A 22,588-nucleotide genomic window follows, 5' to 3' on the forward strand; every position below is an offset into this window, starting at 1 on the left:
ATAATATATGGGTTACTTTCTGATTGGGCTTATGTTCCTATGGTGATGATAGATGCATTTGCTGATTGGCTAATGAAAAAATAAACAATCCACGCAACTCCGTATATATTGATGTTTTCTGGCCCTATGAAGTGATGATTGTACCTACGGTGATGGACTTTTAATATGTACATTGTTGATGTCTGTTTTGATGTATATATATATATGTTTTATCATTTGATATTTTGTAAAGGGGGTTGGCTCAATTGTGGTTGGTGTAGGTTGTAACATCGACACTATTTAAAGCCATCCCCTGACAGGATGTGTTATGCTTGACAAAGACCTTCGGGTCGAAACGTTGCTGTTACATGGCTCAATAAAGTTTTCATTTTGGAATATTACACCTGGAAGGAGCGCTGGTTCTTTACTGCTTTCTTGGCGTCCGACATTGGAGTCAATGGCGGCGTTAAACAGACTAAGTTACACCGCGTTATGCCGCTGTGTAACGTAGTCCGTCTAACGGATGCCAGCAACACAGTGTGAACCCAGCCTTAGGGACATTGACATTGAGCGGGGGCGCCACTTCGTCAACAACTAGGGTGCCAACCTCTGCAGATTGGTAGGGTCGCTTCTAGGGCCTACTAGGGAGATACTATTCCCCCTTCTTCCCAATCTTTGCTACTAAATATTAGTCAATTGACTTTTCATGGATCTATCTGAGAGTCTCTGTATTTACCTTGAGTGAATTTTATATTATATTATTAAAAGTTACATTTTAGAGGTTTTTTTTCCTTTTTGTAGTGTTTAAACTGATTTACAAACCCTTAAATCTGTTTTTGGAGGGTTTTTTCTGCCTCATCCCTAGCCTGGTAGGCATGTCCCCCTCATCCCTAGCCTGGTAGGCATGGCCCCCTCATCCCTATACTGGTATGCATGGACCCCTCACTCCTATCCTGGTATGCATGACCCCCTTCAGAAAAACATAAAAAAACATAAACCATTATATTTACCTTCCCTGAGCTCCCTCGAAGCGTCTTGTTCTGATGCCAGCATCTAATTTACGCTTGTAAGCAGCGCATGCAGGGATGGCATACACTGCTTACAAGCTGAGGACAGCTGCTAGAATACTCACTGCTCTTCACACCGGGACTATGTGAGTGGAGAACAGTGAATATTCATTGGTCTTTAATTGTGGGCACAGTGTTAGCCGCAGCCGCCAGTTTCCTGCAACTGCCGGGCATTCACGCTACTAAAGGGAATTAATTTTCACTGCATTCCACATTGATGGGAGTGGAGAGCAGTGAATTTGGATTGCCTTAACCCTAGAATGCATGTTAAGTAGCGGGCACTTGCGAAAGCCCAGCAGCTGCAGGAAGTCGGCTGCTGCGGCTAACAGTGTGCTATTGAAGAGAAATGAATATTCACTGCCCTCCACGCCCATGGGTGAGGAATGCAGTGAATATTCATTCCCTTTAGTAGCCTCCTGTGACCCGCTGCTCCGCCACTGCTACTCCCCCACCTCCCCACGATAGCCAAAGCAAGTACATTTAGACTATAAGATGCACCCCTCATGGGATGACACCCCTGGGAATAGGATGACACCCCTGGGTGCCAGCACTTATTGGCTGAATAGGACAAACATGATTATAGCACTTGTCCCCCCAACATGTTTCACCACGGGTGCTGCTTCATCTGGTGATGGGACATTGGTGAGGTGCATCCTCAATCTTTGAATTGCTTTGAATAAAAGTTATTTTTTATGATTTAATAGAGATTGATTTTTGGGGGGTTCTCCCCAATTTTTTTATATTATTAAATGTATCTCTCCAAAACCATTTAAGGGCCTCACCTTTTGGTTCAGATAATTCTATGTACACCAATATACTACCAGAAAAATACAACTTTTCCTACAAAAAAAAAAAAGCAGTCCTCATACAGTCAAAATTTTAAACATAGCTCTCGGCAGCACAAAAAAAATTATTGTCCAAAAGTACTAAAGGTAAGCTAAAAATATGTACATTCCTGTATTTGCTATATTCACATTACTGACTCATAATATAAACTTATTATACTATTATTGCATAGTAAACTCTATTAAAAATGAATGCAAAAAAGTATGCAGAATAAAAAAAAAGTACAGATTTGTTGCAGAGATTTCAGTGACTGTCCCAATCATTTGAATAGGGCTTGCAGAAATCCATTTCAGCAGCAGACCTTTCTGCCCTTACTTTGGGGCTACACGGTGATGTGTCACGCAACATGAATTCTCAGAAAAGTTGCCCATCAAAAACATCTGTACACTTGACCGCTACTTGCTGCCATGCGTGCGACTATTGAGCTGTGATAGAACTGTGATTTTGCTGTAAATAAACAGCCAGTCTGATGATGAGTTGCATGTCATGTGTGACTTGCGACCAGCGACAGAACATTCAGCACATTTGGAAACATACACTGTGTTCCAAATTATTATGCAAATAATATTTCCTCATATTTTCTCTAAATTACCTATCTGAATTGCAGTCATTGTTATTTTCCAGTCATCTACTATTCTAGTATAATTGCAATGTTTTGGAACAAACTGCCTATGAAAACAGTATCTTTTTAAAAAAAATAAACACTCAAAATGCCTGTTCCAAATTATTATGCACAGCAGAGTTTTCAACCTTTTTTTTTTATTTTGAACAAAAAAATGGTCAATTGTGAAGTTATAAGCATTATCAGCTTATTACAAAATGAAATCAAACAGTTTTCAAGTGAAAACTTTATTCTAGGTGATGTTACATTTGCACATAGGACCCCTTGTTCGAAAGAAGCTTCTGAACTCTCTCGTCCATTGAATTTGTCAGTTTTTGGATGGTTTCTGCTTCAATTGTTTTGCATGTGGACAGAATACCCTCCCAGAGCTATTGCTTAGATGTGAACTGCCTCCCGCCATCATAGACACTCCTTTTGATGATGCTCCAGAGGTTCTCAATGGGGTTGAGGTCAGGGGAAGATGGTGGCCACACCATAAGTTTGTCCTCTTTTATGCCCATAGCAGCCAGAGATACAGATGTGTTTTTTTGCAGCATGAGACGGTGCATTATCATGCATGAAAATGATCTTGCTGTGGAAAGCACGGTTCTTCCTCTTGAACCATGGCAGGAAGTGTTGTTTTAGAAACTCCACATAGATTATGGAGTTCATTTTTACCCCTTCAGGGATCATAAAGGGGCCGACAATCTCTCTCCCCATGATTACAGCCCAAAACATTACTCTACCTCCTCCTTGTTGGCACCTTAGCCGTGTTTTCATGGGGTGTCCATCAACCAGCCATCCTCCACTCCATCCATTTGGACCATCGAGCATTGCACGGCACTCATCGGTAAACAAAACAGTTTGGAAGTCAGTCTTCATGTATCGTTTGGCCCCTGGAGCCGTTTCTGCTTGTGTGCAGTGGATAGAGGTGGTCAACAGGATGGCTTACGCACCTCTGAAGGACCCTGCATCTTGTTGTTCTGGGGACGCTGGAGGCACCAGCAGCTTCAAAAACTTGTCTGCTGCTATGACAAGGCATTTTTGCATCTGCTATTTTAACCTTACGCAATTGCCTGTTGGAAAGAGTCCTCAATTTTTCCTTATCAGCACGCACACGTGTGCGCTGGGAATCAGCTACATACTTCTTGTGCGATGATCACGATGAAGTGTCTTGGCAATGTTGATTGTAGTCATGCCTTGACCTAAATACTCCACAATTTGTTGCTTCTCAGCAGCCGACACATCATTTTTCTTTCCCATTTTGGCAAAAAATGTAGGCTGCTTAATAATGTGGAACAGCCTTCTTAAGTAGTCTTGCCTTTATTTGGACACACCTGCCAAACTAATTTGCACAGGTATCTGCAACTGCTTTCAGTGATATAAAGAGCCCTGACACACATCACCATCAAAGAGTTTAAATGACAAACAAAAAAATTCTAACCTTATCACTCCTAAACTCTTTGTGCATAATAATTTGGAACACAGTGTATGTGACTCTGTCTCTGTAAGTCTTAAGTCACAATGCAACACTATATCAAATACTTACATCCAATGTGTCACTGCGATTTCATGTCCCCCGTGTAGCCCTAGCGTCCATCTGTCACCTGTGAACATTCGGTTGAACTAATGTCTGTTTTATTTGATTTTATGAAATATTTTTGTCTTCTGATAAGTTACAATGCTTACACATCTTTTTACTCCCCCAGACAATAGAGTTTGATGAGGGAGCTGGTGCAGTTCTACGTATTCAGCCTCTGCGCACGCCACGGGATGAAAATGTGTATGAATGCGTTGCTCAGAACATTCTGGGTGAATCTACAGTCAGTGCCAAACTTACTGTCTTGAGAGGTACAAGAACAATTTACGACTGATGCATTTGTTTTCTAACTTTCTCAGTACAGCAGTATTGTAAGAGAATTGGTAAATATCGATGTGGATCTCATCTCTTTATGGAAAGACTTGTCACAAATGAAACAGTTACATAAGGCGCTGTTCACATGTCCAGTAGTTATTTCCTTTTTTGGACCTGTTTTGTTATCATAAAAAGGGAAATAAAATGTTGTACTACATCACTCATACATTTGAATGGAAGCCGAAGCATCACATAAATACAGTGGCAATAGTTGTTCCTTTCACGGAACCAACAAATCCAAATCCTTGGAGTTAATGAAATTCTAATTTCCTTATAAAATCTAATGGTTATTAGTGATGAGCGAATATACTCGTTGCTCGGGTTTTCCCGAGCACGCTCGGGTGATCTCCCTGTATTTGTAAGTGCTCGGAGATTTAGTTTTCATTGCCTCAGCTGCATGATTTACAGCTGATAGACAGCTTGAATACATGTGGGGATTCCCTAGCAACCAGTCAACCCCCACACGTACTCAGGCTGGCTAGCAGCTGTAAATCATGCAGCTGCCTCAACAAAAACTAAATCTCTGAGCAGTTACAAATACTTGGAGACCACCCAAGCGTGCTCGGGAAAACCCGAGCAACGAGTATACTCGCTCATCACTAATGGTTATCACAAGGTGGGAACATGCAGAGCCACGGTACATGTGCCCAAACAGTAGATTCCAACCACATATGGGATAGTTCTGTATTCGGGATCATAATATGCAAAAAAATGTGATGTCCACTTTCTCCTGTTACCACATTTTTATGTCCACTTTGTTAATCCTTCAGGTGCTTCCCAGGAATTAATGCAAACTTACTGAGTGCAGTTATGAATATTTTAAACCCTTATATATGATATATGACGTAACAGTACGTGACATGCGGCTCCCTGACTTTGATGCAGGCTCGCATGCCAAGCCCGCATCTTTCCTGGCAGATGATGGCTGATTTAATCAGCTATCATATGCCTTTAATATTCTTGGAAGCAGGGGAGATCGTGTTTGTTAACCTGTTGAATACCACTGTTAGTGTCTGACAGCAGCACTTACTATGCGTCGGTAGGGGGGAACGTCATTCCACACTCCCATCGGTGCAATCATAGGTTGCTAAGATAGCCGGGTGGTCTGCTGAAGACCTCCTTGCTTGTCATGATGATTCTCCTGTGAAAGCCAGCCAGTAGCTGGCGTTTATAAGAGATTGTGATGTACTGCTCTGTATAGTACAAGCAATCAGATGATTGAAATTTCGAGTCCCCTAAGGGAACTAATAAAGTAAAAAATAAAAAAAAATGTTTTTACAAATATGTAAAAAATAAAAAGACTCAAATGTTCACGGCATTTCAAGTCACTAAAGGGGACTAACAGATAAACTAAAAAGTAGTTTTAAAAAATATGAAAAACTAAACTTAGGTTTTTTTTTAACACCTTTCCCACCTTCGACGTATCCATACGTCCCTGTGACCTGCGCCTTATTGACCTGGGATGGATGGATACGTCCAGGCAATTGGGCGTCCACACGAGCTGTTCGGGCGTGATCACCACCGGGTGTTAGCTGATTCAGACAGCTGACACCCGACACTCAGTGCCAGGAGCGGTCCCGCACCGCTCCCGACACTTTAATCCCTAAATGCTGCAATTGAACAGTTTGCATAGCACAGGAATGCTGAAAAATAAATAAAACCAATTCTTCACCCGCTGTTGATTTTTTTCATTCTGCCTCAAAAAGATCGGCTCACATTTATACTGCGCTGAGCGCTTACACCAGGGTTCACATGTAAATCTCTGAAATACGTGATTCAGACAGAACCCCTGGCAGAAGATTCTCTATAATGAGGCAGATAGAAGCACTGTGGACACCGTCTGACCTGTGATCCGGTGTATCCGTCTTTTTAGGATTGCATAAAAGTGCCGACGGCCACAGTTTTGTGTACTTCTGAAAAGGACACCCCTGAACAGAGGCCAGACGGAGTCCAGAATAACTCTGCTGCCTCATTACAGTGAATGGATCTTTCAGGGGTTTCATCAGAATCACATCACTCAGAGATTTAGATGGAAACCCCAAAGTAAGTGCTCAGCATAGAGCGCTGGATAAATGTTATGTAAAATGTTCCCACTAAAAGGTTCAAATCAATCCACAAGCCCCCACTCAGGTCTGTCATCTGTTAACGGAAATATAGGGGGGTTCCACGTTGCTGGTAGTACATTTGCTCTGGAAAAGCAAAATGGCTCCTTGCCCTCCAAAAGAAATTAAGCAAATTTTGCTCTCCCAAATTCAAATGTCCCCCTCCCTTCCGAGCCCCACAGTGTACTTAAACTACATGTTTGGCATTTCTGAAGTGATGAGATCCCGCCTAACTTATAGGTGCATGTCTCCACGATTATGAAATTGCATAACGTACTGGTGACTGCAACGTGCTGGTAACTACAATGTACTGGTCACTACAATGTACTGGTCACTACTGCGTACTGATCATTACAACGACAGTTTGCAATTTTCACTTGGCGACATTCATTGGTGCTTGTTTCTGGAAAATACTCATGGAGTCAAAATCAGAACTACACCTGTAGAGAAATTCCCAAAGGGTATAAACTTCCAAAATGGGGTCACTTGAGGGTGGGGAATCTGCTCTTCTAGTGATTGGGGCTCTGTATATGGAGTCTGCAAACTGTTTTAGGAAAATCTGCGCTCCATTCCTCCAGAGTCTCTCCTTATGGCTAATTAGTACTGTACAGCCACATATGGGGTATTGCCATGTTTAGTAGAAATTGTGGTACAAATTATGGGGCACGTTTTACTCCCTTCTTGTGTGCAAATGTAAAATCTGGGGCTAAAACAAAATTTTGGTGATAAAAATTCAGTTATTTTTTCTTCACTGACCAATGGTATAAAATTCTGTGACACACCCGTGCATCCCTAGAAGAATTTGTTGAGAGGTGTAGCTTGTAAAATGGGGTAACTTATGGGGGGGTCAACTGATCTGGCAACTTAGAGGCTTGCCCAGTGGGTCATGGCACCTGCAAACCATAACAGTAAAATCTGCACTATAGTATGGTGTGCCTTCCCTTCTGAGCCTTGCACTGTGCTTGAAAAATATTTCCTGCTTACATGTACTTGAAGTGACCGAGGGCAAGTTCGCCCATGTATATCCATGATCTGGCTCAGCAAAACTTCCACACTCAGATTCCATCTTAACAAACGTATCTTTACTGTTAAACATTTTCTTAACACAGCGGAACACAATAATAGACAGTACAAAATATACCTATTCACAGAAATAACGTGTAATAACAAACTTTCCCTCACTGTCCCTATCCACACGTTACCAGTCACTTTGCTCCAGAAGATTATCTTCCCACGTCGCAGGCCTGTCTGTCTCTGCAGGGATTAAACAAAGCTCCGTCTCTCAGGTCCAGACTGTAGTCCTTGGGGTACGGCAGGTAGGGGTGGAATATTCGGCCTCTCAACAGAGGACCCGCTTACAGTTCGTGGGTTCAGGATCTGTGGATATGTCACCGCTGAGTGAATATTCGGCCTCTCAACAGAGGACCCGCTTACAGTTCGTGGGTTCAGGATCTGGAAGTCAGCTTTCAAGGGAGAGGGATCATCCAGACAATCTGTTATATCGCATTCACAGGAGGGCACCAGCATACACAGACTTCTCTCTGCACAGACTGATTTCCCGGGCTCTTCTTCCTCTCTTCCTCCTTCCTGGTCACATGACATAACAGGGGGGAGCTTTGCAAATACAGTTTGTTTCTCTGTAATCACATTTGGCATAGGTATAACTTCTGGCCACACGGGGGCAGTGTCTGTCACAGATTCTTCTATGTCAATGATAACAGAACAGTCAGAGCCGGCCAGCTCATTACACGCCCCCCCACTTGAAGGTTGGCAGTCCCTGTCAACGACTGTCTCCAGGGCGGCGATGGCTGTGGAGGTTGTAGGACCCGGCTGTGAAGAGGGCCACACATATTGGTCTCTGTAGGACTGTCCCGGGGGCACTCCTGCGGTGGTCCTCGCTGTCCGCCTAACGGGTGCTAGTCTCTCTCCCCGATCAGTCACTCCACTCTCCGCCCCAGTCGGTAAGTCAGTCGAGGAGGTAAGGGGTGCAGACGTGTCAGTCAGGCGAGCCGGGGTAGGTATGTCTTCTACCTCTACATCCCCGGTGTCGGTGTCTCCCACAGTATTAGTGACATCCATCTCTCTAGGTATCACAGGAGAGGAGTCAGGCTGAGAACGGCAGGGGCGCAACATGTTACGGTGCAGTCTTGTCCTAGGTGGAACTCTTCTCTTCCAGCCGTACCATTCCCTCCAGGGGCGTCGTTCCTTCCAGTTAGCAGGACCCTCAGAGGGGTGAGCGGATCTCTGCCACCGCTCTTCTCGGGTAGGGCAATTTCTGGACATGTGTCCCACCTTTCTGCACGTCCAGCACTCACGTCTGCGTCTGTCTGGAGGGCGCTTCAGCCTGTATCGTCGACCTCGGTAGGGGACATCTGTCATCTGCGGTTGCTCTTCACCCCAGGATACGGAGTTACACTCTGGGGCCACCACCGAAACCGCCTTCATGCTGCGTACCTCTCCTTTAACTCTTTCTGGCGGCTTCCGCATGTTATCTTGGGATAGGCCGCTGGTCCCCAGAACGGCAGTAAGGGCTTTCCCCAGACTCTCAATCTCCTCCCAGATTCTTCTTATCAGCCGCTGGTTCTGTTTTTCTACACCCCGTTCTCTGTCCCCCCCTGCTGCTCGAACCTCAGCTGCAGGGGTGTCTAGTTTAACGGCGGCCATTGTGGTGAGACCTGGCGTGGTGGCTCTGCTCGTGGGTGTAGCTGATATTCGGTTCGTCGTGGTAATTGATGGTTTGTTCGTTGAGGACAACGATTCGCCCTATGACGGGGGTCACCACATGACCAACACAGTCCCGCGGGACGGCTAGGTCGTATCCGCTGGTCTCTCTGTCGTTCTAGTATTAACTGTGACACCTGTTGCTGTAAATCTGCTACCATCTGTTTCAGCTTCTCGGTGTCACTGTTGGGCTGTTTAATGTCTAATATGGATCTGCACGCAGTGCTCTGAGTCCCCACATCCATGACGGGTCCCCTAGAACGTTCTATGGCTTCCTGCTGAACTTCAGCGAAGGTGAGAGTCGGCGTCATCCGAATCAAGTCCTGTAGCGTACGGTTAAGATACTGGTCTCTCAGCCCTATAACGAATTGGTCTCTCAGTACCAGGTCACGAGGAGCTATAGTAGCCAGTTGTTCCCCTCTTGCACAGACTTGTTCAAGGAGTACCTGAAGGGCATTTGCATACTGGGGAATGTCTTCCCATTCAAGCTGTGTCCGTCTAAAGAACAGGTATCGCAGTGTTCCCTGGTACGTAGTAGGTCCATAGGTCTTTTCCAGCACCTGCACCAAATCCTCCAACACACGCTGCCCCCTGACCGTCTCCAGTCTGACTGTCGTCCATGCCTCCCCCTCTAGTGTCAGTACCGCCATTTCTGCCAAGGTCTTAGGGTCAATATTATACATTTCTCCCAGTATCCGCACTTGTTCCGCCCACTCTGGTACGGGGTAGTTTCGCCCGCCAAATTTCCTGACCTGGTTTACAATGGACACCGGCGGCGGTTTCTGACTGTATACTGGGCCTGGGTGGGAATCTTGCTGGGCACAGATCCTGCCGACTACGCCAGATGAAGTGACCGAGGGCAAGTTCGCCCATGTATATCCATGATCTGGCTCAGCAAAACTTCCACACTCAGATTCCATCTTAACAAACGTATCTTTACTGTTAAACATTTTCTTAACACAGCGGAACACAATAATAGACAGTACAAAATATACCTATTCACAGAAATAACGTGTAATAACAAACTTTCCCTCACTGTCCCTATCCACACGTTACCAGTCACTTTGCTCCAGAAGATTATCTTCCCACGTCGCAGGCCTGTCTGTCTCTGCAGGGATTAAACAAAGCTCCGTCTCTCAGGTCCAGACTGTAGTCCTTGGGGTACGGCAGGTAGGGGTGGAATATTCGGCCTCTCAACAGAGGACCCGCTTACAGTTCGTGGGTTCAGGATCTGTGGATATGTCACCGCTGAGTGAATATTCGGCCTCTCAACAGAGGACCCGCTTACAGTTCGTGGGTTCAGGATCTGGAAGTCAGCTTTCAAGGGAGAGGGATCATCCAGACAATCTGTTATATCGCATTCACAGGAGGGCACCAGCATACACAGACTTCTCTCTGCACAGACTGATTTCCCGGGCTCTTCTTCCTCTCTTCCTCCTTCCTGGTCACATGACATAACAGGGGGGAGCTTTGCAAATACAGTTTGTTTCTCTGTAATCACATTTGGCATAGGTATAACTTCTGGCCACACGGGGGCAGTGTCTGTCACAGATTCTTCTATGTCAATGATAACAGAACAGTCAGAGCCGGCCAGCTCATTACATACTCAAGAAAAAATGGACCTGTGTTGTAAAAAAAATTCCTATTAGCCCTTACAAAAATGAAAAACTTGGAGCTAAACAACATTTTAATAGTAAAAAATGTCATTTATTGTTTCTTCACTGCTCAATTTTATAAAGCTCTGTGAGGCACAAGAGGTGTCAGAATGATCACTATTCATTTTTCCAAGGCTTTATTATTTTTTTAACAAGTATGAGGAACAGGGGAGGAAAAAGGGGGGAGGGAGGAGGTGGGGGGGGGTGGTTAAGGGTGGACAGGAAAAAAAAAAGGGAAGTGAAACAAACAAATCACACAATAAAGTGCGGAGAGGCTACAGTAAGCCTTAATGAAGCAAGGGACACAGCCCTTGGAACAAACTGTCTAATAACTGTTCGTTATATAAAATATAATGTATAACGTAAGCAGGAAACAGGTACATTTTAACTTGTATAGAGCAAGGGTCAAGCCCTCGAGCTAGGCATACTTTGGCTCATGAAAAGCAAGGGTCATGTCCCTTGGACGGGCTGTTAATTCTAACAGCAAGATTAGTGCAGAGGCTATATAAGTAGAGAGCTCCCAGGCGAGGCAAATATGCTATCAGGGAGGAATTAGGTGTGAGGCAGGCACCATCTTATGTTACCTTATGGTAGTGAAAGTGAGTTGAGGTAGCAGCAGACATTCAAGGAGGAAAAAACTGGTCCCACCTATACCATTTCTGGTAGAACTTGCTAAACTCGTTATTGGATAAAGCGAAATTGAGTTCGAGGTCCCTGTGTTGCGACATTAATTTAATTATAGTGGTTTCGTTGGGGAGGGTTTGTGTTTTTCCAGTGGTATGCTATGGAGTTTTTGGCGACCATGCATAGGTGTAAGATTATTTTTACCAGAGAACTGTCTAGGAGGTGGGTGTCCAATGAGAGGAGAGCTAGTTGAGGAGAAAGGGTAACTGTAGGGCCTGGAAGTTTGGCGATTATCGAGGAGATGTTTGACCAGAAGGTAGTAGCAATGGGGCAGTTCCAGAAAACGTGTAGCAACTCACCCCTGTGTCCGCAATTTCTCCAGCAGAGAGGGGAGATGGACAGGTTTATGTGTGAGAGTCTAATTGGGGTGTAGTACCATCTGGAACAAATTTTGAAATGGGATTCTAAAAGAGACAAAGAGATTGTGGAGGAGTATGTGGTTGAAAAAGCCTCTTCCCAGTCGTCTGTGGAAGCGGATAAGTTTAGGGACTTCTCCCAGGCTAGGATATAAGCATTTTTTACGAAAGAGGTGTCTTTATTGAAGCAGTCGTAAATAAACGTATGGCCCCAGAATATTCGGTGGTTTAGGTTGGTTAAGATTTTTAAAGATGGCTCCGAAAATCTAAGTTTGAGGCCTAGAAAAAGTTTAACGTTTTCCCTCAATACAATGTATTCAAGGAAGGAGGACGAGGGTGCGTTGAATTTGGACTTTAGGGAGCTAAAATTCAAAAGATTAGGACCATCCGAAATGTCCCCCAGGGTTAGGATTTTTAGGTCGGCCCAGAAGGGGGGCAGAGGTAGGTTAAAATATGAGTAGATAAATGCGAGAGGTAGCTTATGGAGAGTGGATCTGTTTTGGCTGCGGCCCTCTACTCTGGATACTCTGGACCAGGCAAGGGAAATTGCTTAGAATATCGGGTGCTTAGAGGTGTTTAGGTGGGAGCTAGCTATGGCTTTAAAGATCAAAGATTTGAGTGGCTTGCCCTCGTTTATTTCCAACTCCAAGTCGTACCGAGCCGGCTTTTTTTGGTCTGAAAACCAGTGGGCGCTCTGTTTAAGAAGAAGTGAGTGGTAGTGAGCATGAATGTTAGGAAGGCTCATTCCACCATGGTTTTTCTTCTTATATAGAGATCTAGTATCTGTTCTAGATTTTTTATTGTTCCAAACAGAGTTATTCAGATGAGCTTGGATCACCGTCAGGTAGGACGTGGAGATGGGGAGTGGGATGCATCTAAAGATGTATAGGATTTTGGGGAGCGTAAATAGTTTGATTGCCAAATTTCTCCCTCACCAGGACAGGTCCCTGTCTTTGAAGGAAATGCAGTCTTTTAAAATTGAGTCAGTTAATTTTTTCATATTAGATGTGGCTGTTTTTTCTAGGTTTTTGTTGATGATGACACCTAAGTAAGGGATTTCTTCTCTGCACCAATTAAATGATACAGAGGTGTTTAGGTGTTGAATTTCTTTTTGGCTAACGTGTATGGGTAGGATGTTGGACTTTGAGTTATTGATCTTAAATTTAGAAAGGGCCGAGAAAGTATCCAATTTGTTGAAGGTTTCTAGTGTGGAGGATACCGGATTTGTGAGAGTCCAGATAATATCGTCCGCGAACAAGCTGATCTTGTGCTAGCGCTTGTTTGCGGGTATTCCAGTTATATAAGGGTTTTGTCTGATATGCTCCAACAGAGGTTCTAGTGCCAGATTGAAGAGTAGGGGGGAGAGGGGACAGCCCTGTCCTGTGCCATTGCTGATGGGGAAAGCATCCGAGATATGGTTGTTGCAGATAACTCTTGCCGTGGGACACTTGTAGAGTGTCATGAATGTGGAGACAAGGTTATTGTTGAAGCCAAATTTAATTTGGGTCTGTTTGAGGAATAGCCAGTCGATGCGGTCGAAGGCTTTCTCGACGTATAGGGATATAAGTACTGTTGGTGATTTAGTAAGGTTTGTAAGTTTGATGGAATTCAGAATTCTTCTCGTGGCGTCGGCAGGTTGTCTATTTTTGACAAACCCCATTTGATCGTTCGCTACAAGGTTAGGTAGGATATCACTGAGCCTGTTGGCAAGAATTTTTGAAAAGATCTTAATGTCTGTGTTCAACAGGGATATTGGTCTGTAATTGTTGGGGGATCTGGGGTCACCTGTTTGTTTGGGGATTAGAATGATAGACTCCTCCAGCATTTCTTGTGGAAGGATCCTATTTTGGCGGTGTGGTTAAAAAGCTCTGTTAGATGGGGGGGGCAAGGATTTTGCTGAAGGCTTTGTAGTAAGCATTATTGAAGCCGTCTGGCCCAGGAGATTTGTGGGGTTTAAGGTGGTTTATGGTATCCTCTACCTCTGGGATGGAGAAGGGAGCGGAAAGTGATTCAGTCTCTTCTTTAGTTAAGGACGGCAGATTAATGTTGGCGAGGTATGTTCTGATGTCTAGTTCTTTTGGAGGAGAGGAGGTAGGATCTGAATTTAAGTTATAGAGTTAGGAATAGTATTTGGAAAACTCATTTGCTATGTCTTGGGGGTGAGTTAGTGGAGTGCCATCTGTTAGGGAGGAGATTCTGTTTATTTTGTTTTGGGTCCTTAGTTTTTTTAATTCTGTTGGCCATGTATCTGGTGGGTTTGTTCAGGGACGAATAGACCTTGAATTTAGAGGAGTTGAGGGCGGCTTCATAGGGAGAAAATATTAAGGACCTAAGTTCCTGTCTTAGGGAAAGGAGGTCAGATTGCATCTTAGGAGAGGGGGAGGGGAGGCCTATTAAGGTGTTTTCGAGTGTGCAAATAGATTTTTGTAAATTCAGAGTTTTTTCCCTTTTTTCCCTTTTTATTTTGGCGGAGATATTCATTATAGTGCCTCTGATAACGGCTTTATGGGCGCACCAGTTATTAGGAGGGTTGGTTGTTTCTGCAGAATTTTCCTTGAAATAGTTGGTTAAAGTATTCTGGATGGTGGCAATATGGATGGAATCATGGAGGATATGAGAGTTGCATTTCCACAATTTAACGTGTTTTAAGGAAGGGCCAATCAGTATTTCACCACTAACTGGGGAGTGGTCCGATAGCGTTCTGTCGCCTATGGATACTTTTTTAAATTTGTCCAGGGAAAAAATGTCAGATAGGATCAAGTCGATCCTGGATGCCGAATGGTGGACTGAGGAGAAGTGAGAGAACTCCTTGGAGGAGGAGTTCAGGCATCTGAAAATATCATAAAGTTCATTTCTGTCCAGCCACCAATTTAAGTTGTCTGAATTAGGTCTAGAGTTTGATGAGGAATCTAGGATTCTGTCTGGGGTTATATTGAAGTCTCCCAGGAGAATCAAGGTGCCTCTCTTGACTTCGTTTATCTTTTTCAGCGTTTTAGAAAGGAATCTAATCTGATTTTTGTTTGGAGCATACAAATTCGCTAGGGTGCATGTCTGACCATTAATGGTACAAATTAAGATGTGATACCTGCCTCCAATATCAGCATGTTCTTCAAGAGCCTCGAAGGGGACGGAGTTCCTGATCAGAGTGATCACCCCAGCTTTTTACTTGAGTTGCAGGCCTCAAAGATATGAGGGAAGCTGCGGTGATTAAAGTAGGGGTGATTCCCTGCCAAGAACTTCGTCTCTTGGATGCAGGCAATGTCTGCCTGGGATTTAAGTAGTTCCCTCCACAGAGTGTGCCTCTTTTGGGGGCTATTTAGCCCTCTAATGTTATATGTTAGGATTTTGAATAACATTATATTATACCCCAGATGATGAAGACGAAGAAGGTAACACTAGAATCTGGGGGTAATGGTAACCTGAAAAGGAAAGATTAGTGTTGAAACAAGTAAGGTTATAACCTATAGACTACAGAGATCTTTCTTCTTGAGAGTTTCTTGAGCCAACGGTTCTTGGGTGAAATCTTAAAGATAAAATAACACAGTAGAATAAAACAGTAACTGCACAAGTAGGTCAACAGAACTACCTGGAAATAGAAAAGAGGGGGTTACTGAAAGTGAACGGGAATAGGGGAGATGTCCCATCTAGAATTTAAGAGGGAGACCCCCACAATTGGATAACAGAAAAAGTAGGCCAGCTGAGTGACAGGATGGAAGTAGTTCAACGGTCAAGTGACTTGACGAAGTTTAGGCCATCCTCGACAGAGTGGATCGGAATGATTCTTCCCCGATGTGAAATTAATAATTTTAACGGGAAGCCCCATTTATAGATTATTCCTTTTTCCCTGAGGGCTGAAGTCACAGGTCTAAATTCTCTGCGGCCTTCTAGGGTTTCCTTTGAGAAGTCTGGGAAGACTTTTAAATCTCCATAGGGCTCTGGGAATGTTCTTTTTTCCTTAAGATAGTTGAGAATGGGCTCTTTAGTTTTAAAGAAGTGGAGTTTTAAAATGGTGTCTCTAGGTAGATCCGCAGAGACCTTGGGGGGTTTGGGCATCCGGTGGGCCCTGTCAATCGTGAGGTCTAGGTCTGAGAGGTCTGACAGAGCTGCTTTGAAGATATTTTTGAGGTGAGAAGACAGTTGGTCTTGGGGTATGTCCTCTGATATGCCTCTAATTTTTAGGTTATTTCGCCTGCCTCTATCTTCGAGGTCTGCCAATTTAGATCGCAGGTGTTTCATTTCAAAGTTGATCCTATCCAGCTCGTCAAAAGAGATAGACGACCTATGTTCCAGTCTATTCAGCCTCTCCTCGTGTCTGGTCAGTTGTTTGTCAATCTTGTCGATTTTGTCACAATATTTTTGGAAATTTAAGTCCATTTCACTTTTCATTGTATTTACCAGGGAGTTTATTTTATCATCCATTATGTTTTTTATTTTATTTATTAGATCCTCTTGATCTGGTTGGCTTTTGCCTGTAACGTGTGTGAGTGAGTATGTGCCTGCCGATTTGACGCCCCTGTTGGGTTCTGGGTCATCATATTTTGTTTTACTTTTACTTTTTTGTGGGGATTGATGGGGGGATGTGTCACTAGATACAACCTCCTCCTCCGCTTCTGAATAGTTCCCATAAGAATCATATTTCTCATTCGTGGCTCCTGGGTTAGATCTCTTTAAGCTGGCAGAGGAGTCCATTTTTGTAGGAGAGGATTTGTTATCAAAGGATTTGTTGTTGGACCCGTAGTCCATTAAATGAGGTGTGTCTTCCTGGGGGATCTAATTAATTAATAAAAAACTTGGCACTCAAGAGTTCTTTTTGAAAAATGAAGAAATAATTGTTCGTTTATTGGTGCAACCAGTTCAGTAATTGATGATGTATAAACGTTTTCGGTCACAAGACCTTCATCAGAAACATCATATATGAAACTGGAAGCAGGGCTGCAATAATGTATAGGCACAAAAGGCCTGCGTACAGGTGTTACCGGGCAGATGAACCTGGAGGCTCCTGGGGAGACTGTGAGGTGGGGCGCACTGGGGAAGCAAGGTCCCGCTGTAAAGGACTAGCGCTTATGTATCCAGGTCCAGGGAACGCTGTGTAGCTGGAAGAACCAGAAGACGCGTCTCCCCAGGAGCCTCCAGGTTCATCTGCCCGGTAACACCTGTACGCAGGCCTTTTGTGCCTATACATTATTGCAGCCCTGCTTCCAGTTTCATATATGATGTTTCTGATGAAGGTCTTGTGACCGAAAACGTTTATACATCATCAATTACTGAACTGGTTGCACCAATAAACGAACAATTATTTCTTCATTTTTCAAAAAGAACTCTTGAGTGCCAAGTTTTTTATTAATTTATTGACGGGTTGGAAACCTTACTTGAGCACCACCCAGGAGCCTCGAGTGCCGTGTATAATTCCTGTTCCTGGGGGATCTAGATCTGCACCTGGGTGAGGAGAAGGAGCTAGGTCTGGATTTCTCTAGGTCCCTGCGACTCAGAAATTTGTCCTGTTTTTGGCTGTAGAGTGGTTTTGTTGGAGTAGAAGGGTTAATTCTCCCTTTAGATTTTGCGTTATTCATGGTAGCGGTTAATGGACGCTGACAGAGCAGATTTTAATGGGTGTTGACCAATTAGTGCTATGCCTCACAGTTAAGTCTTATGTGGCTAAGGTTAAGAGAGTGTTTTACTCCTGACCAAAAGTAGGTATTCTGTGAGGGCTGTGAGAGGGGGGCATTTTTGGTTTTGTTTACCTTTTAGAAGATGGAGGCTTAATTACAGTGTGCCTTTTACAGTGAGAGCAAGAGCGTTGTTTTGCAGACTCTGCTCTCTGCTGTCCGCTTCGTAGGGCGCTTGGGATGGTGCCGGCATAGTGATTCCCACAGGGAGCGGCCGGAACTACTTCCCATAGGCTTTTATTGAGGAAGCCTGGAGATTTAATAAAAGATGTTTCAATTCCTTTTCCCCAAGTGGATGAATTAGGGGGGCGATATAGGAAGAGCGTTAAAGAGTTAATTCCCCCTTTTTTTTTTTTTTTTTTTCTCCGCGAATTTGCGGTAATGTGAGTGGTTGTTAGGGGACTACTTTTTTAGATTAGGCCTCCGAGAATCGCCACTTTGGAGCCGGGGGCTCAATTTTTCCAGACCACTGACCTTGTGGATTGATGCCGGAGAGCCTCCTGTGAAGATCCGGGGCTGTATCGGAGGGCAGGGTGAGGGTAAGTTGGATCACCAGTGGCGCCTCTGCAGAGCCGCCGTCCGCTGGACTCCTATTGCTGGGGTCCGGGACCTGCCGATCAGCCGGCGCCGGTGTCCGGGGTGCTGTGGAGCGGCTTGCTTCTCGGGCTGAACTGCCTGTCCTGCTCCTCAGGCGGCGCTTCCCCGGTGGCGCCGCTGCAGTGTTGCGATCGTCGCCGGCAGCTGCTGATCTCCTCGGACGGGTCTGCAGTGGCGCTGCACTCCGAGGGGACGTCTGACGCCGCGGCCCGCAGTCAGGGCTGTGCCGCTCGGGAACGCCCGCTGTGTCGGCTTACCGGAGGGAGCGCAGGGCCGGAACCTCCGTTCTGCTGCTCTCAGGTCCTCCTGGAGGGGGAAGCTTGCGGCGCTTAGTCTCCTGAAGTGAAGATCTGGCAGGGGAGGAGTCCTCTTCACTGCCGTGCAGGGCCTTCCTGTTCACTAGGCCTGATGGGCCCCAGAGGCCTGCTCCGGCTGGAGCTGTTCTGGGGGACAGAGATGAGGAGGAAGTTGGTTGGAGGGGTTCCCCTTGGTATCAGGGGATGATGAAGGGGGATTATGTGGCAAGGGGCCTCCAAAATATGCTGTGGAAGTCGCGTATAGGGATTTTTCCCCTGGAGCTCCCTCTTCACACGTCTGCCTCCATAGACATCTGAACCCACGCCCCACTATTCTGGCACCTCAGGGGCTCTGCCAATGTGACATGGCACCCTCAAACTATTCCAGCAACATCTGAACTCCAATATGGCGCTTCTTCCCTTCTGAGCTTTGCACTGTGCCTCAAAAGTAGTATTCCCCCACATATGGGGTATCGGCATACTCAGGAGCAATTGTGCAACACATTGTGTGGTGTAATTTCTCCTGTTACCCTTATGAAAATGCAAAATTTTAGCCTACAATTTTGTGGGGAAAATGTGATTTTTTTTTTTTATTATTATATTCACGGCTCAACGTTATAAACTTTTGTGAAGGACCTGGGGGTGTAAGGTGCTCACTATACATTTAAATACATTCGTTGAGGGGCAGAGGCGTAGCTAGGGTTTTGGTTCAGGGGGGCGAAGCTTCTGAGTGGGCCCCTAACCAGGTAACCTTGATTACAACTGGGTGACGCACCCTAATAGTGGAAGAGAACCTCAGCAGATGACCATGCTGTTACTGAAGATAATCTATATATAACGACCAACATGGATATTACCGCCATATGGTCAGTGGTAGATACCAGTCCATCAGTGGTAGATACCAGTCCTACAGAACATATAAGAGATCACAGCACAGTTACAGATAATTACTCACCGCTGACGTCCTTTCTGATGGAATCGTTCACTTTTCCCGTCTTTTCCATCTGGCCCAGACCGACATGACAACTTCTTCCAGCTACAACTCGTCTGCAGAGATTACAACAAAGACACATTTCACTTCTCACATTCCAGCCCCATCACCAACTATTCCCAACCTGCACAAACTCCTCATCCTGCTGATGCCCCAAATACTGAGCCGCTGCTACCGTACGTGTCCCTATTACTGCCCCTGATACCCCAATACTGAGACGCTGCTGCCATATGTGTCCCCATTACTTCACCTGATACCCCAATACTGAGCCGCTGCTGCCGTATGTGTCCTTATTACTGCACCTGATACCCCAATACTGAGCCGCTGCTGCCGTATGTGTCCCTATTACTGCACCTGATACCCCAATACTGAGCTGCTGCTGCTATATGTGTCCCTATTCTGCACCTGATACCCCAAATACTGAGCTGCTGCTGCCATATGTGTCCCTATTACTGCCCCTGATACCCCAATACTGAGCCGCTGCTGCCGTATGTGTCCCTATTACTGCCCCTGATGCCCCAATACTGAGCCGCTGCTGCCCTATGTGACCCTATTACTGCACCTGCTGTGTGGTTCTCTGTGCCCTCTAAATTCTAAAGCACCCCTCTATAATATAGTAATGCCAGGTGCAAGTGCCCTAGAAAACAGCGCCCACATTTTGCCCCCTAGAAAGTAATAATGCCCTGTGTGCCCCTTTGATAGTCACAGTAACCTGAGTTCCCCTATAACAATAAGTGCCCACTTTACATTTAAGAATGTCCAGAGTCTCCCCCTGTACAGCTCCCCTATACACAGTATGATGCTCTCTTATACACAGTATAATGCACCCACACAGTATACTGACCCCTTAGTAGCCTCCAAACTATTTGATGGCTCCAACACTGTATAATGGCCCCTTCACTGTCATCTGCACTGTATGATGGCCCCCATAGATAACCTCCATATAGTATAATGTGCCAGATAGTCCTCAATAGAATACAAGACAGCACCCCCATAAGCAAACCCTGTAGTATTAGGCAGCACCCCACCCCATAGGCAGATCCTATATATAAGGCAACACCCCCATAGGCAGATCCTGTATATAAGGCAGCACCCCCCATAGGCAGATCCTGTATATAAGGTAGCACCCCCATAGGCAGATCCTGTAGTATAAGGGAGCACCCCCCTAGCCAGATCCTATATATAAGGCAGCACCTACCCATAGGCAGATCCTGTATATAAGGCAGCCCCCCATAGGCAGATCCTGTATGTAAGGCAGCACACACCCCCATAGGCAGATCCTGTATAAAAGGCAGCACCCCCCCATAAGCAGATCCTGTATATAAGGCAGCCCCCCATAGGCAGATCCTGTATGTAAGGCAGCACCCCCCCAAAGGCAGATCCTATATATAAAGCAGCACCCCCTATAGGCAGATCCTGTATATAAGGCAGCACCCCCCATAGGCAGATCCTGTATATAAGGCAGCTCCCCCATAGGCAGATCCTGTATGTAAGGCCGCACCCCCCATAGGCAGATCCTGTATATAAGGCAGCACCCCCCTTAGGCAGATCCTGTATATAAGTCAGCACCCCCCATAAGCAGATCCTATATATAAGGCAGCCCCCCATAGGCAGATCCTGTATGTAAGGCAGCACCCCCTAAAGGCAGATCCTATATATAAAGCAGCAACCCCTATAGGCAGATCCTGTATATAAGGCAGCCCCCCATAGGCAGATCCTGTATGTAAGGCAGCACACCCCCCCCATAGGCAGATCCTGTATAAAAGGCAGCACCCCCCATTAGCCGATCCTATATAAAAGGCAGCCCACCCATAGGCAGATCCTGTATGTAAGGCAGCACCCCCTAAAGGCAGATCCTATATATAAAGCAGCACCCCCTATAGGCAGATTCTGTATATAAGGCAGGCACCCATAGGCAGATCCTGTATGTAAGGCAGCACACCCCCCATAGGCAGATCCTGTATAAAAGGCAGCACCCCCCATAAGCAAATCCTATATATAAGGCAGCCCCCCATAGGCAGATTCTGTATATAAGGCAGCACCCCCCATAGGCAGATCCTGTATATAAGGCAGCACACACCCCCATAGGTAGATCATGTATAAAAGGCAGCACTCCCATAAGCAGATCCTTTATATAAGGCAGCCCCCCATAGGCAGATCCTGTATATAAGGCAGCACCCCCCCAAAAGGCAGATCCTGTATGTAAGGCAGTACACCCCCCATAGACAGATCCAGTACATAAGACAGCACCCACATAAAAAAACACAATAAATACCTCTGTTCCAGTGGCGCTCCCTGCTCCCGCTCATCTCCTGACAGCGGGCGCCGGGCGGTGACGTCATCGCTCCGGCTGTCAGACGATGTGGGGGATGATGAGAGAAGGAGCTCAGCACTCCTTCCCTCATCACCACGGTCAGCTGTATCGGCTAGATGCCGATACAGCTGACCCTGCAATGATGGCGGGGAACCCACTGCTGGCACAGGCCCCCCCCCCGCCTGCTTAGGGTCCACATAGCGGCAGAGCAGGGAGATTGATTCTCCCTGCTCTGCCGCAGAATGTAACTGTATCGGCGAGCTGCGCGCGCCGATGCAGTTACAGTAGTGTAGCTCCGTGTGGGCCTCCTCAGAGCTCGGGGCCTGGGGCTATGGCCCCCTCTGCCCCCCAGTAGCTACGCTACTGTTGAGGGGTCTAGTTTTGGAAATGGGGTCACTTGTGGGGGGTTTCTATTGTTTAGGCACATCAGGAGCTCTCAAAATGGGATATAGCGTCCTCTGAGTTCAGGAAATTTTACATTCAGAAAGGCAAATTATGCTCCTTCCCTTCCGAGTCCTGCTGTGTGCCCAAACAATAGTTTTCGCCCTCATATTGGGTATTGGCGTACGCAGGAGAAATTGCACTACAAATTGTATGGTGCAATTTCTCTTGTTAAAATACACACAATGAGATACAGCCTTCCCAAAACCCTGTCTGATGACAAATGCACACTTAGCAGGATGCAGCAGGCCTCCACTGATAAAGGCTAGGAGCGGCAAATGTGCAAACTACTTGATAAAAACAACCACCCGCACCCTCCAAACATTGCAGGGGTTGGCTGCCTAGTAGAAAAAATGC

The 22,588-nt window shown here is 45.6% G+C and overlaps 1 protein-coding gene across 10 annotated transcripts in view; it reads left to right on the top strand.

Moving 5' to 3' along the window:
• Positions 1–22,588, top strand: part of PTPRS (protein tyrosine phosphatase receptor type S) — a 721,726-nt gene that overhangs the window by 302,680 nt on the left and 396,458 nt on the right. For all 10 annotated transcript variants that reach the window (XM_077253515.1, XM_077253581.1, XM_077253506.1 and 7 more), the window contains exon 4: positions 4,203–4,344. In XM_077253515.1, the coding sequence (XP_077109630.1) occupies positions 4,203–4,344 (142 nt within the window). The remainder of the gene's footprint in view (positions 1–4,202; positions 4,345–22,588) is intronic.

This window comes from Ranitomeya variabilis, chromosome 1 (genome assembly GCF_051348905.1).
Source record: "Ranitomeya variabilis isolate aRanVar5 chromosome 1, aRanVar5.hap1, whole genome shotgun sequence".
NCBI lineage: Eukaryota > Metazoa > Chordata > Amphibia > Anura > Dendrobatidae > Ranitomeya > Ranitomeya variabilis.